The sequence below is a fragment of the Lipotes vexillifer genome, unplaced genomic scaffold (genome assembly GCF_000442215.2).
Source record: "Lipotes vexillifer unplaced genomic scaffold, Lipotes_vexillifer_v1.1 scaffold242, whole genome shotgun sequence".
NCBI lineage: Eukaryota > Metazoa > Chordata > Mammalia > Artiodactyla > Lipotidae > Lipotes > Lipotes vexillifer.
In genome coordinates, this window is record NW_006771376.1 from 1,418,304 (window position 1) to 1,434,364 (window position 16,061).

Here is a 16,061-nt window from a genome sequence, read left to right on the forward strand (position 1 = left end):
TGTGTGTGTGTGTGTGTGTGAAACAGTGCAAACCTGCCAGCCGTGTGAGGGGAAGGGAGATACTCGAGCGCAGCCTTGGGTACCCAGAGCCTCGGGGATCTATGTTTAAGCACCACCCCCCGCCCCACACCCACGAGCTGCCCAGAGGTCCACCTGAACTGTTACCCAGTATAACCCAGGACAGCCCTTTAGGCTTGGCCCTGCTTCGCCTGGCTTTCATGGCATGAAGGGTCCAAGCTTTATCCCTCTCCAGGCAGAGCTGGGCCTCTGAGTGAGGCAGCTAGGATACTACACGTGAGGCTGAATACAGCTGGGCTTGGGTCTGGTGTTCCAGCCCAGGGCCCTGCTCCCCCTGTTGGGACCTGGTTCCTCCTGAAGTCTACAGTCCTCTTTAGGGAGCAGGTATCAAACAGGTCATCTCACAGGATGACAAGGTAGGCATACCTGTACATACGTAGCTGCGCGCGTGCACTCTCTCTCTCTCTCCAAAAGGCGTTCTCCAAAGAACCAAAGGTAAAGTTTGCCAAAGGTAAACTTCAGGCAGTGGGGGTGGAAGAATTGACCACCCGAGACCACATGGAGGGGCTTAGCCTCCTCTCCGAAGTCTGCAACTTCAGCTGAGTAGGACCAGGTCCCTACGGCCCACCACCCAGCTGAACAGGAAAGTCACCCCTGCCCCTAAGCCTTGCCTCACCTCCACAGGGTTCTAGGGCCATGGGTGGGGCTCAGGGGCCCAGGCAGGGCAGAACGTTCAGAGCAAGTCCAGTCAGACGGTAGGAGCAGCCTGGGGCCCGCTAGAGTCCACAGCCCAGCTTGGGCAGGCTCCAGGGGCCTTGCCCTCACTCTTGCTCATCTATACTTTGCCTACCTTCGGAAGGTTTCGCATGTAGCTGTCTCTGAGAATACTATCTCCTCCTAGTAGCATCTGCCTCTCTGAGAGCTCGCTCACTGCCAGGAATCTGGTAGGCAGGAACTTGCTGGCCTGTCTAAGCAGGAGCTGCAACATACAACTCCACTGTGGGCCATACTCACCGGGGGCAGTGAAGAGCGTGGGGTAGGGCAGTGAGGCACGGAGGGGAGTGTCCGGCACAAAGCAGAAAGACTCACAGCTATTTGGTGAAGGGACAAAGGAAAACAGGAAGGTGGGCAGCAATAAATGAGGTTAAAAAAAAAAAAGGAGGAGGAGAGAGAGAGAGGGAGGGAGGGAGGGAGAGAAGAGAGATTCTGGACCCTGTGTAAGAGAGAACAAACCGAAGGCCCAAGGAAGATGTGGAATGGCACGACAGGATCAAATGCTCTCTCTGACACCAAGGACCCTGGCCTGGAGAGTAGAGCTTATTTTGGGTGGTGGAAGTAGGGTGGGGGAGAGGATACTGGGAGACGATATAGGTTGGCAGAGCAGACTCCCCATCTGCAAGCGACCAACTTCCAAGAGATGATTCAAAGGGCCCTTAAAGGGAAGCCAGGGATGAAAGCCCTCTGCCCACCCCTCAATCTCAGGGCTCAGCTACTGGTCTGGGTGTGTCCCTTTCTGGAAAGAAGCGGTCACAGGGATCCTGTCAACAGTACCTGGGGGGTTGGCTGTGTTGGCTCCACTGAGGGCTGGAGAACTGCCGGCTGCGAGGGCCCGGGGAGCTGTGTGACAGGAACCGTTGTCGCTGCATTTGTCTGCAGGGGGCAGATCAGAGGAGGGAGGTGAGTGGGCCTCCCCTAGTTGGCCATGTGGGGACAAACCCACAGCAGGGTGAGTGATATGCCCCTGCCTGTGAGGGGCACTCCCTCTGGGCCTGCCCTGGGCCTCCTTCTGCAGCTTCTTGGCCAACGAGCCTCAGGCTCTGGGCGATGTGATGCCTAACCCAGACCCTTGCTGGATTCAGAGCTCCCCAGCATCGCCTGGCCCTGTTCTGGGAGGGGCCCAGATCACGGACCCCAGGGGGAGAATGGATGAGTTCCTCATCCTTACCCCACCCCGCTGAGTTCACATTAGGACTGTCCCTTTGAGGACTGCAGCTTTTCTGTCTCTGTCTCTGCCAAGTCTCCTTACCCCAGAGACGCCAGCACCACCCAGAGGACCCAGGGACTCAGAAAGAGGGCATGCTCACCAACCTCGGAGAAGGGGTTGAATTCAGCCAGGCCTCCTTGTGGCGCACTGGTCAGCTGGGTCACAGAGGGATCCTGAGAAGGTGAAAAAGAGCCATTAGATGCTAGGGAAAAGGGAGAACCTTGGTGAGGCAGAGGGAGATCACCATCTCTCGGCCCCTCCCAGGGACACCTGGCTGAAGTGAGGCTGCTGATGGCCCTTCCTAGTGCCCTGGAAAGCCTGTCCCGAAGGCTCCTGTGCCCAGCCTCTGCCACAGCACAGCTGCAATCGCTTCTCCCTTTCTGGAAAAGGAGCAGTTCAGCCCAGATGACTTCCCGGAAGAGACCCAGAGCAAGGTCTACACTCTGAGGCATGGGAATAGACACCACACAAGTTCCTATTAGTGCCCTTTAGAAATTCAAAACAGTTAGGGAATTCCCTGGCACTCCAGTGGTTGGGACTTGGCGCTTTCACTGCCGGGGCCCGGGTTCAAGCCAGTGAACTAAGATCCCACAAGCCACGCAGCACAGCCAAAAAAAAAAAAAAAAAAAAAAGGAAAAAAAAGAAATGTAAAATGGTTTTACCTCCAGGGAGGGTCTGTTTTTTTTTTAGAGGGGAAGCAGGTGGGGGAGGCGGGTAAGTGAGGTGGTGTGGACGGATATGTACTTTTCACTTTCTAACCTCTCTGTACTGTTTTATTTATTATTTTACAGAAAACATTTATTCCTCTTATTTTTTAAAGGACAGTTTAACATTCTGGAACAAAAACATGCTGCTGGATGCCAGTGCTAATTTTATTAAATCATGCACACTTGCTAGGAATACAGATATGCAGGACTCAGATGAAAAGCCAAGAAATTGTTTTGGGGTTTTTTTCCCCCAGATTCTTTTCAGAAAATGCAAAAATGTCCTCAGAACACAGCCTTTTCCCGAGTTTTCAATCTTCCCTTTCCCATCTGATCTCTGCCGAGGCCAACCCTTCATGCTGAGGGCCTCACGCAGGGATCTCCGCCACCCTCTCCACCAGAGCAGCTTCCATGCTGGCCTGAGGCTGGGCTGTCTTCATCCTGCCCCTCACCCAGCAGAGCTCCTGTACACTCCCTCCCTTTCCCCATACAAAATAGTATGGGGCTCAGGTCCAGCTGGACAGAGATGCCTCTGAGGGAAACAGCTGCCACCAGACTCTGCCAAGGTCCCCGTTATAAGGCCTCACCTAGGCTCCCCTGTCTGTACACCTCACCCCTAGTCCCTCACTACTGGTCTGGATGCTCCTGTCCTTCATGCCCAGCTTCCCCTCCAGCAGGAAGCCTCCATAGATTGGATTCTTAAACACAATGTTAACAACAGACAGACCCTCAGAGAACCACCCCTCAATTTTTAGATGTGGAAACGGATATTCGCCACAGTGCAGTACTTGTCCCAGGTCTCAAAATGGGAGCTGGCTTGCTATTCTGAACATTTATAGAGCCACGGGTCACCACCGAACATACCTTTTTCACACACACTAACTTCCTACCAAGGCCGTCAGCTCCTAGAAGGTGAGCCTGTGTCTGCAGGGCCCCAGGGCCCAGCCCAGCCCCAACTCACTTCCCGTCTCTGGATGGTCCTTGTCCTCTGCACCTCACCCAGTCTCCTCTGCAAAGAGGCAGTGTGGCTGTGTCCTTTCTGCTGGACACAATCCCTGCCTGGTGGCTCCTGCAACTTGGACAAAGTGACAAGGTGAGGCTTGAGAGGCCACCTGAAGTTGGCGAACTGGCCTTGAGGTTATTTGTTGGCTGAACATCTAGCAGATTTATCCCAGAATTACTGAGCTGCCTTCCTGCATGAAAGATCTGGGGCTCAGTATCTGTTCCCCTTTCAGACTCTGCAGACATCAAGCCACAGCAGAGAAAGTGAGCTGAAGTCACTGAAATCAGATCCACTGTCCAAGGAACTTGAGTCTGTCACTACAGGACAAGGACAGCAGGGCAGCTCTGGCAGCAGTTTCAGGAGCCAGCATACATACCTGGCTGTGGTAATGCATGTTTAATAGGCAGCTTCCAGAGCCATGAAGAGACGTCATTTCCTTTACCAAGGTCAGCCAGAAGAGGATTCTGGGAGGCAGGGGGACTGACTACCCTATCCATAGTGATCCATCCTCCTTTCTCTAAAATCTTAAAAAAATTGGCCCTGAACCCTCACCAGGCTCACCACAAACAAATCCTGTCTCCTCTAGCAGGCTATAAACTCTGCAACCAGGTGTTTCTGGATCTAGTTCATATTTCTGGCTCCCCAGTGCTTGGTGAAGAGAGCCTGATGCAAGCAGAAGCTCAGGTAACATCTGAGAATAAGTGCTAGATGCTGCAGGCCCTCCTCTGCTTTCTCCGGGAGCTACTGCCCAAATGCTAGGGCACACAGAAGGGGAGGGCCACTTGTATCACAGCAGCAGCCCTGGGGCCCAGAGGCACCTTGCCTGGGAAAAGGAGCCTGGAACACTGGGAGACACGGGTACTTTCCACCTGAGGAGACCTAGGCTCTTTCTGAAAGATGTATATGGCTTCAAGAGAGGCTGAGGCCTGGTGAGAGAGGGAGGGAAGAGGAGGGACAGACAAGGGAGCAGACGTTTACTGAGTGCCTACCATGTGCCAGGCTCATCACACAGCGATGCTACTGTGGAATTCTAGTCATCCCAGAACTGGCCACTGTGTCAAGCCACCAGAAAAGAAGGTTCTACTAGGTTCTTTTTCAACCTGGTTCCTTGAGAGAATTAAGCCCCACTGCCCCAAGGCATCCACTGTCTGCAATGACTTGACTTCTCTCCTGCACATCTAGAACAGTCCTGGTTATGTTCCATCCTTGGGAGAATGGAGAAAACACTAGCTCTACTCAGCTTCTGTGTTCCACAGCTCAGGTGAGCAGCGCTGGCTGAGAAAAGCTACAACGCACCTCCTCATTCAACCTCACAGCCATCGTGTGAGGGAGGAGTATGCAGATGTAGAAAGCCCCAGCTCAGAGAGCGGAAGTAGCTCATCCAAGACCTCAGGGACTGTGGTGGCTGAGCCAGATTTTGTTTTTGTTAGTTAGTTAGTTATGGTCGCGTTGGGGCTTTCTCTAGTTGCGGCAAGCGGGGGCTACTCTTCTTTGCGGTGCACGGGCTTCTCATTGCAGTGGCTTCTCTTGTTGTGGATCATGGCCTCTAGGGTGTGTGGGATTCAGTAGTTATGGCCCGTGGGCTCAGTAGTTGTGGCTCAAGGGCTCTAGAGCGCAGGCTCAGTAGTTGTGGCGCACGGGCTTAGTTGTTCCGCAGCATGTAGGATCTTCCCAGACCAGGGCTCGAACATGTGTCCCCTGCATTGGCAGGCGGATTCTTAACTACTGCGCCACCAGGGAAGTCCCTGAGCCCAATTTTGAATCCAAGTCTGTCTGTCTCCAAAGACACGAGTGGTAAACCTGAGTGGGCAGTGCATCCCCAAAGCCTGGCTTGGGGGCTGACCAACAGAAGGTGTTCAGTCAACGTGGGGTTGAAGGGTCGAGGGATGCTGACAAGGGCACCGTGAGTGACTGGGACGACTGCTTCTGCTCGGCTCTTTATTCCCAGACTTCAGAGCAGTCTTTCATGGCGAACACCCCTGGTAGGACACAGGCAGAGAATCTTGCAAGGAAGGACCACACTGACTGGCCTGAATGAGGACCCTCAGATTTTACTCCAAGTCACAAGTAAGAAGTCAACAGCAGCAACCTTCCTTCCCACCCACCCAGCATCAGCTGGCTCATAAGTGGGTCAAGTAGTTATTTAAAAGCATGGTGAGAGCTAAGTTTCAACTACAAAGAAGTAACCTGACACTCCCTCAGTGCCCAAAGGACTCAAACTGGTTAATGCCCTTTACTGAATTTATAACAAACAGAACGCTCCTGATCTCAGTTCTTTTCATTCAGCAAGCAGTCACAAACAGTGTGAGGGACACATCAAGAGGAAAAGGACGCAGCTATTGCCCTTCTGGAGACCAAAATCTGGTAGCTGAGACATCTGCACACAGCACGGGAGTAAAAACAGGACGGGAGGGGAGGGGAGGGGAGAGGCGGCCCAGGCGGGCTTGGAGAAAGGCACAGTTCCAAGAGGAGGGGAGGAAGGGGAGCAAAGGCCCAGTCAGAAAGCTCAGGCCACCACAGCTGCAGGGCAAAGGAACACTCCGTGGAGCTGGGGTGCGAGGGACTGAGAAAAAGACGCAGCACAGCTAGGCTGCAACTCTGCCGGGGAAGGGCCTTGAAAAACACACTTGTTTTCACTAGTTTGGCAACCCCTTTCCATGCATCTCCCAGGTCCTGGCTGTGCTCGAGTTTACTGTGACTCTTCCTTGCTTTCCCACCCTACACTGCACCCAGGCTCCCAATGTGAGATTTATTTCAGGCTCCAAATAAATACATTAAATAAATTCCTCATGGACTAAAAGAAACTCGGCCACTTTCTCTGGGAGGCAGACAGTCACCAATACTTTGGAACCTCTGTGAAGTCCTATTTGCTTTAGCGACAAGGCTGTGTGTCATAGAATAAGAAGGGGCAGTCATCGCCAGATTGGCTGGCTGGGTCCCAGGCGTACAAAGAGCCACAGTTAACCTTGGTACTCTCTGAGCCAGAGCCTGAAAAGCCATCCAAAGGAAACATGAGGAAAATATGTAAAAATCTGTATCTGCAAATGTATTCATTGCACCATTATTTACAACAGGGGAAAAAAAGCAGGGAACGACTTAAATATCCAGTGACAGCGAGCACAAGTACATTTTGGTGTACATCCCCTCAATGGCCTAAACAGACACTAAAAATCACAGCTATGAACACAGGGCAGCAATAGAGAAAAGGCTTGGTTATATGACTATCAAATGACAATTCTGTCAGAAGTACTCATATAGAAAATACATCAAAATAACAATGGTTGTAAAAGACGGGTAAAAATATGATTTACTTTGTTTTACAAATTTTCTATAATGTGATTATGTTATGTTTATGTTAAACACACACATACACCACGTACACACTTATTTTTAAAAAGAGAGCCTGAGAACCCACCAAATAAGCAACGTGCACCTTGGGGCCTCCCTCCCTGCCACAGCAGTGATGTACAGAAGCACCCAAAAAAGTGAGTCTAAGTCCCCGGCCTGGCGTCGAGGCCCTCCCTGACCTGGCACCAGCTCTCCTCTCGGCACAGCCTGTCCTCAATCAAACGGAGCCCCCGCCATCTCCTTCCACCTCGGTCTGTTTACTCCCTACACAAACCATTCCACACCAGCACAGGGCAAGGGCACAAAGAAAAAGCCTTGGTTCCTGCCCCCAAGAAGCAAATAGCACAGAGAACACAACAGAAGCCAGGGCAAGAAGTTGACAGCACGTTATCTGTGCTGAACAAGGTGCGGGCAAGCGCAATAGGCTCGCAGAGGAGGGAGTGAAGAAGCTGTCTGGAGACTCAGGGAAGGCTTCACTGAGGTGGCATCTGAACTGGATCTTGAGAGAGGAAAGAAATTTAGCAAGCACTAAAGAGGGAGAGAAGAACAGCATTTGCAAAGACACAGCATCTTTAAAAAGAGCTTGAGTGTGTTCAGGGAGAAGGTTCTGGAGGCAGTGGGGCGAAGTGCGTATATACAGAGAGGAGCACCAGGGACCCAGCCTGCAGAAGAGGTCAGGCCAGACTGCAGGAGTTCAGACTTCACCCTGTGGGCAACGTGGACAACTAGAGATTGTGAGCAGTGATCACCTCTGCCAGCAGTGAGGAGAGTGCGATGTGTAGGGAAGGAGGATGGTGGGAAGACTGGCTGGGACACAAGAATCCACGTGGGTGATAATAAGGCCTGAACTAAGGGATGACTCTGGAGATGGAGAAGAGGGTACGGGCTCCAGAGACCCTTCTCAGGTAAGTGGCACAGGCTCGGCCACTCCCCAGGATGGTCGAGGTATGGAGTTACTGCAGGACAAGACAAGACGGGAGGCCTTACTGGACAATGAGATAACTATCTGTAATAAACAAAGACCACAGTTAACCAAAGAATAACCTGGGATAGACAAATATCATATGATATCACATATATGTGGAATCTAAAAAAAGGCAACAAATGAACTTATCTACAAAACAGAAGTAGAGTTACAGATAAAAAATAAACTTATGGTTACCAAGGGGGAAGGGGAGGGGAGGGGAGGGTGCCACTGAACAAGGCGGTCATGGGAGAAGAGGAACAGGATTTTCAGGAGCAGGTGTGTGGGAGTGGGGAGAGGATCTGAGAAGGTACTGAGTCGCACTGGAGAGATGTATAAAATGTATCTCGGGACTTCCCTGGCGCAGTGGTTAAGAATCCACCTGCCAATGCATGGGACACGGGTTTGAGCCCTGGTCCGGGAATATCCCACATGCTGCGGAGCAACTAAGCCCATGCACCACAACTACTGAGCCCATGTGCCACAAATACTGAAGCCCGCGCACCTAGAAGCCACCGCAACGAGAAGCCCACGCACTGCAATGAAGAGTAGTCCCTGCTCACCGCAACTAGAGAAAGCCAGCACACAAAAACAAAGACCCAACACAGCCAAAAAATAAATAAAATAAATAAATTAATTAATTTTTAAAAATGCATCTGGGTGGAATGGGTAGAAATGTCCAGGTGAGAGTTGGAAGTACTGGTTTGAAGCTCAGGAGAATGGTGAGGGCTAGAGTTCCAGATCTGGGACCGCTGGTATGCAGATGCTATTCTGAAGCCATAAAAGTGGAAAGACTTACTTGGAAAGGTATACAGTGAGAACAAAGTCAAGGACAGAACTCCAGGACACCCTTAAAGGTATGAGACAGGAAGAGAAAACAGGCGGAAGGAGGTGAGAGTTACCAGTGTAAAGAGGCCAAGGACAGAGAGAATTTCAAGAGAGACTGGCCAAATGAGCTTGTGCATCACAAGCAGCAGACATATCGTGGGCCCATGGTTCCCAGAGAGACCACAGGATCCAAGAGCGAGGAGGCGCCTGGGGCTGTGGGGGTGACAGTGTGTGCAAGCGACTTTAATTTCTTGGCACTCCTTCACCTGATATACCCTCTCTTGCCATATGCCAGGCTTTCTGCTCTCAGCTCAAGCCCTTCCTACCACGGGACTCTGCCTCGTTCCTCCTCAGATCCTCACAGATCCTTTTGGCAAGTTTTGACTGCCCTTTACGCACCACGGCATGCTGTCATGATCAGCGAGCATTTCTTAGCTCTCCTGCCAGATTACAAGCTCTGACAGGCCATGTGCCCATTTATCTTGGTCACCTGCACAGGATCTTGGAGCAGCAGTGGCTCAGTGATGTGCAAAAACATGTCAGCATCTCAAAGGAGCACTGCTGGACGGGTCACACCTTGCTAATTAATGTGCACGGCACTATTTTCTTGAAGAAGCAGCAGGTACCCCTTGTTTGTTCTGGTTAAATATTACCATTTCTCTGAACCCAGGATCATCCTACACCAAGTGGCTCCAAAGAAAACTTAATAGTGTAGGGTAAAAGTTCGGCTGTGTCTCTGGCCAAGTGCTTTCGAACACCCAGCCTGGCTCCAGGCGCCAACCATAAAGTCAGGGAGACCTCCCTCACCCCCCGCCCCCATCTGGGCAGCTGTCTGGGGTCAGTTAAACTATATGAAGTTTGCCATTTTCAAATTTCTCGAGACAATGCTCCTGTTCCACAGGAAAGTTCTACCAGGTCCAACTGGTGGTTTTGAGAATTCCCAAAGGTACAGTCAAGCTGGAGCCCACCCTCTCTGGGAAGTGACAAAGCCCTCAGTGTCTGTGCAGGGAACTTCATGTAACTCTGTTCACACCCAAATCACGTTTCTGCCACCACTTTCTCCTCCCACAGGAGAGAAACATTTTAAATCCTTGGAAGCAGCCACACCACTGAGATTATCTTTTAACTGCAAGGAGGCAACGTGTGAAAGTGATATGGTGTGATTTGGCAACTCATGAACGCTGAAAGGCTTTCTCTGTTCAGCACCACCAGCTAGTCCACTCCCCCTCCTGGAGATCAATGCCGCCTGCCTGGGGTAACCTGGCAGATACACCAAGTAGGAAAGCAGCCCAGGCATTTGCCTGGGTGAGCTGCTTGTTAGTGGACTGCTGAAAAAGAAAACGGGGAGTACAATGCCTACCTGTAGCCCTCAACCTCTTCATCCCCCAAGACTTTCTGAGAAAATTTTGGCAACAGACATGCTGGAAAGAAGGACCTGCATACCCAGATGGTACAAAGCAGATGTGCCATAATTCACAGAGGGACTAGGGAGTGCCAGTGGAGGTTGGGAAATCAGCCACACTTGGCTTGCAGTTTCCTGCTTCCTCCTAGGAGTTTGGTAAAACCTCTTCTGCACTCTTGTGACAAATTTCCACTCACAGTGTTACTGTGCAGGAAGTTTTCTAATAATCTCACTATAACTATACACAAGGAGGGGATCATAAAAATCCATGCCCACAGTTTGGGGTGGGGATGAGGGTAGGGTATACCTAAAGAACATTTATAAGGAAGTCAGCTTAAAGGCGCACCAGGAGCTTCAGGGGATATTACAAGAGTTAGCAGAAAAAGGATTCTGTGGCTGAATAACTTTGAGAAAGGCTGGGTCAAACAAAGTTGAGCAAATATCTTTATTGTAGGATTTCTCGGAGCCTTTAACAAACTAAAAAGCCTGGTCAACTTTCAAGAAAAATGATTCCTAAACTTATTGGACCACAGAACCCTGAGCACCTTTCAGGACTGGTATTACTCAGAACACATGCTGCATTAAAGTACCATCTTAAAAAAGCACAATACAATCCATATTATTCCAGCCCCACCCACTGAACAACAACAAAAAAGCTTACCTAATATTAATTTGCTGGCCTAAGTAACACCAAGGCAGTTTAAAACTTTTAAAACAGCACTGTCCTGAGAATGAGACCTGGATCTGAGTCCCTTCCTGCTTCAAATTAGCTGGTGACTCTGGTATGTCCCATCCTCCCTGGGTTCTTGGTTTCCTCATCTCTAAACTAAAGGGTTAGAAGAGATTTCTGAGGATGTCCCAGCTCTAAAAGTCAACCATGGACTCCGAACACTAAGTATATTTTTGTAAACCACCACGGAGGAAAACAAAAAGGCTCTGCTCTGAAGGCCAGCTAGGTGTGACAGTTTCTGAGCCTATCTCCTCTCCACCTGCTCTCTCCTGAGCTCTGTGCCAACACCCTAGGTAAATGAAGCTGGGTTCACACCCAGTCACCCAAGGGCTACACCCTCCCAATGTCCCAGCTCTGGCAGTCAGGGAAGCAGACACTACCGTCACAAGGAGAGGGAGGGCAGCTTTCCAAGAGAAGGAGATCTGGGGCCTCACACCCAAATCTCCTTCTCCCCACACAGCTGTGCGCCAAGAGGGAAAACCCAGCCCAGGGCAGGAGGAGCAGAATCGCAGCCAGCCAGCTCTCTTCTTCCCACACAGGCTTCCCCTCCAGATGTTGCTCTTTACAGGACCACAGCTGCTTCCTGTCCTGCCATATCCTGGGGCTGCCTGATGGACAGACTGTCTTGTTTGAATGCAGAAGTTACTTCTACCACAGTTTGCACAATCATTTCTGGGGTTGGAGATATGGTTTAAGACTTTCAAGCTGCTATTTATACAGGGCAGAATTTAGGCCAACTATCTGTCCCACTGCTAGCACTGAAGACAAGCTCTCTGCATCTTTGGACAGCTGACTGCCTCTGTCAGATGGCAGCAGACATTTTATTTCTGATTCTGACAGGACCAAAAAAAAAAAAAAAAGGAAGAAAGAAAAAGGCACATCATTACACAGCACACATACCAAAAGGCTACTAGATCCTTACTAAAATTCAAACTCCAGTAACACACAGCAGTTTTATAACTAAAGCAAAACAGTTACCTGAAGACACTGGCAGAAGAAAAAAATGCAAATGTTCTTTCTTTACTGAAATAGAGATGACTGCATTACATAAGAGATGAAGTTCTCCAAATAGTTCTGTCAAGAAGCATTAAGCTACATGAGGAATGTTAGGAATTCCCTGAGGTTACAAAGCTATCAAAATTTGCCTTGAGGGCTCCCAGTGGCTAAGTCACCTTGAGACCAAGAAAGAGACATAAAGTTTTTACTCTCAGACATTCATTCTAGTCTCCTTTGTGTTTGTTCTAACTCCTGAAGGGATTCAAGGTGGGAAAGCTCATGCTGTGAGTTGCAGGCAGTACCCCTCCAAGAACTTCCCCTACACCTGGAGGAAACTTAAAGTTGCCAATGACCAAAATAAAGTACAAGCAGGATGCGTTCATGTGCCTGGTGACATCCTGACAAAGCAGAAAGCTCAGGGCTCATAAATCACCTGTCAGCACAAGCAAGCTTCCCTAGAACTGGTTTTGAGCAGACGTGAAACAAGAGGCATAGGAACTGTGGAGCTAACAGGAGACCCAATCCTTCATCATGGAAAAGAATAGCCTTGTGCTCTTAGCTCAAAGGCGGAAGAGTTTTGGCTTTAAATAGGAAGTCTCTTTCTTCCTCGGTCGATTGTTCAAAAGGTCAGGCCAGCTCATAGGTCAGTGCATCTCAACTACCCTGCCACCATACAGAGGGCCATCAGACCAACATTCCTTGCACTTCAGACCCTCTCCTCCCTCCCTAACCTGGGCTCTCACATCTAGCCAAAACCCAGTCCAAACTAGATCCAAGACCGTATTTCAGCTTGGGTTACCAGCCTTCCTTTCCTGACAAATCTCAGGGGCTCTCCTATACGTCATTGACTAGTTGGCTGTGTGTATGTTGCGGGGGGTGGTGTTCTTGGGATTTTCTCACATTTCTCCATCCCACTAGAGGGTTCCACCTCTTCATTATGTTGCTGTCACCCCCTATCCTAAAGTGACTCAAGGCTGGTGTCTCTACAAGACTGCGGGACGTGGTAGCCACACATCCCCCTCAGGTGAAGTCGCTTCTCTCCCTGAAGCTGGGGGTCTCCCTGATCGTGTCTGCGCCAGTCCCCTTCCCCAGCAGTGTCCAGTTAGAGGGGCTACGTCCCGGGAGCTAGACAGTCCCACCTCTTCCCAGAGTACAGCACCCCGCCCCCTCCGCTATTCCACCTGCTGCTAGTCCCGCCCCCAAGACGCTACGATAGGCCAGCCCTCAAAGCCCGCTCTCCCATTGGGCAGACGGCCCGTCCCTACTACGCCACGTCTCCCGGCTCTGGCGAAGAGGCCCGGGCGGCGGCCTTCGGCACTAGACAGCGCTGTAAGATGAGGGCTCTACCTGGAAGGGGTTTACGTCCACTGGGTCCGCGAAAGGGTTGGTGTCGAAAGACGACATGGCGGTCGGGGACCGACGCGGAAGCTCCGAGAGCGCTTCTGCCTCCGGGCACCCAGACCCAGCGGCGCTCTGCGTGTAGACCCTCCACTTCCGGGAGCGAGGCAGCCGTTCTGGCGCAGGCGCAGCTTCCTGTCAGAGGGGCGTGGTCATATGACGTCACAGAAGTCCGCTCCGCCCTCCTGCTCAACCCACTGTGGAGCTGCTGGAGGGCGTTCCGCTCCCATCGGCATTTTCGCTGTGCCTGTGCTTCAGGGGTTGGGGAAGCCCCGAGGGATTTGGGAGACAGAGGAGGAGCTGGAGCCGTTCCCAACTGCCTCTCGGTCAGATAGGTTCCAACATGGTATTGGGAACTCCCCAAAGTGGAGTTGGAAACTTAAACCCTTTGCTTTCTTGGAGGGCAAGTTTGGGAAGTACGCACTGGTTCAGGCAGGGGACAGAAGTTCGAGCCAACGGCGGGAGCGGGGAATGGAGTTCCTGACTCAAGAGGACTTCGCCAAGCTACGAAAGGGTTCTGGTGGTAGGGGCTGATAAAAGAGGTTCTTTTCGGAAGAACGGACCGTGCAGCTGTCCCCCACACTAGCTGAGCCCTGCCTCTCTTAGGCCTTGCCCCCGGATGTCAAGTTTTATCGTTTTAGGGATGAGGATCGCTGAGCCCAGACAGGCTTAGGGCCTGAGCTGGGATTAACCTGGGCATCAAGCATTTATTACGTGAATGAGGGAGTTCAGCAGTAGAGCCATCAAGCATGGGGGAGGTGGCTGATTCACTCTCCGCAAACCCACGTTATTTATTCATATCTTTGTATATTTCTGCGGCCCCTGAATCCAGCCACTGTCATCCCTTACCCTGGAAAACTACAGGGCTGCTAACTGGTCTATTGTTGTTCATGTTGTAACTAGAGATCCATTCAAAGGGAGCAAAATTACTACGGAACTTTCTGTTTAAAATCCTTCAGTTATTTTCCATGAAGGCCCAAATTCTTCGTTTGGCTTCTAGGACTTGCAAGATCTGTGCCCCACCTATCAATCCTTCCCATTCCTTCTTGTGCCTACCCCACCACCACATCCCACACCGCTGTGCATTCTAGCCCTGCTAGTGGCTTTTCAGTTCCTCAAACTTCCCTTGTTCCTCCCTGCCTCAGGGCCTTTGCACTGGCCTTTCCCTCTTCCTGGTATGCTCTCAGCCCAAGCCCTCCTCAACCCCTAGTTAACACCTGCTTATCTTTCAAATCTAGGCATACAGGCCCCTTGCTCAGGAGTGGTCTCTCTCCACCACAGATTAGAGCACTCTTCCCCCACAAGGTAAGCTCTTCTATTACCCCGTGCTTTTCCCTCATAATACCTATTGCAGGTTGTAATTACACGCTTGTAAAGGTGGTTATTTATGTCTGTCCCTCCCACCAGATTGTAATCTCCACAAGGGCAGAAGCAGCATCTGTTTTGTTCACTGTTGTATTTCTGGCACTAACATAGTACCAAGCAGATGATAAGCATTTAGTAAATAGTTTACTATTTCACTCATCCACTTTTCTTAGGGTCCAGCTCAAGATTTTTTCAGGAAATGTCCTGAAGTGGGGGAATGGTAGGGATCTATGTTTATGTCCCCTTAGAAACTACTTACCCGTAACCACCCCCCCACACACCATGGCTACCCCTTTTAGGGCAGTATAAGAAAAACCTCTCGTGTTTCTCCTTTACTAGTCGCACAGGACATTTCTGTGACCAGACGTGGAGTTTTTTCCCCCAACACTAATCAATTTTCTGATACCAGCTGGGTGTCATTCAATTTAGTCTGACACTATCTACCTGGAGTTAGGGTCAGATCCCACAAGTTAAGTAAGCACTCAGTCCCACAAGATTGCCTCCACTTCAGAGGCCAATTACAAGTCCGGGTGTCATGTCATCACCTGTACCTCTATAAATCGGGGTTCCCACTACCCCCTCCTTAGGTTCAATAATTTGCTAGAATGGCTTCCAGAACTCAGAGAAACACATTTACTGGCTTATTATATAATAAAGGAGATGATAAAGAATTCAGATGAATGGCCAGTTGAAGAGATACATAGGGTGAGGTCTGGGTTCTGAGCGCAGGAGCTTCTGTCCTTGTAGAGCTGGGGTTTGCCACCCTTCTGGTAAGGAGATATGTTCAACGCGGAAGCTCTCTAAACCAGTAGTTCAGGTTTTTTTGTTGGTGGTGGTGGGTTTTTTTTGCGGTACACGAGCTGCTCACTGTTGTGGCCTCTCCCGTTGTGGAGCACAGCCCCCGGATGCGCAGGCTCAACGGCCATGGCTCACGGGCCCAGACGCTCCGCAGCATGTGGGATCTTCCCAGACCAGGGCACGAACCTGTGTCCCCTTCATCGGCAGGCGGACTCTCAACCCTGCACCACCAGGGAAGCCCTCAGGTATTTTTATGGAGGCATCATCATGTAGGCGTGATCAATTGTTAATTCGATCTCTCCCTTCCATATAAGATGGGAGGTGTGGCTGAAGGTTCCAAGCTTCTAATTGTGGCTTAGTCTTTCTGGTGACCAGCCCCCAGCCTGATGCTATCCAGGAGGCCACCAACAGTTGCCTCATTAGGATAAAAGATGCTCTGATCACCCAGGAAATTCCAAGGGATTTAGGAGCTCCGTGTCAGGAACCAGGGTCAAAGACCAAGTATTAGGGCTTCCCTGGTGGC

The 16,061-nt window shown here is 50.7% G+C and overlaps 1 protein-coding gene across 1 annotated transcript in view; it reads right to left on the minus strand.

Moving 5' to 3' along the window:
• Window positions 1-13,487, minus strand: part of SCAMP2 (secretory carrier membrane protein 2) — a 21,799-nt gene extending 8,312 nt beyond the window's left edge. The window contains exons 1-3 of the mRNA XM_007446689.1: window positions 13,325-13,487; window positions 2,107-2,175; window positions 1,570-1,668 (exon numbers count right to left, since the gene is read on the minus strand). Coding sequence (XP_007446751.1) covers window positions 1,570-1,668; window positions 2,107-2,175; window positions 13,325-13,381 — 225 coding nt within the window. The 5' untranslated portion in view covers window positions 13,382-13,487. The remainder of the gene's footprint in view (window positions 1-1,569; window positions 1,669-2,106; window positions 2,176-13,324) is intronic.
• Between the last annotated feature and the right edge of the window lie 2,574 nt (window positions 13,488-16,061).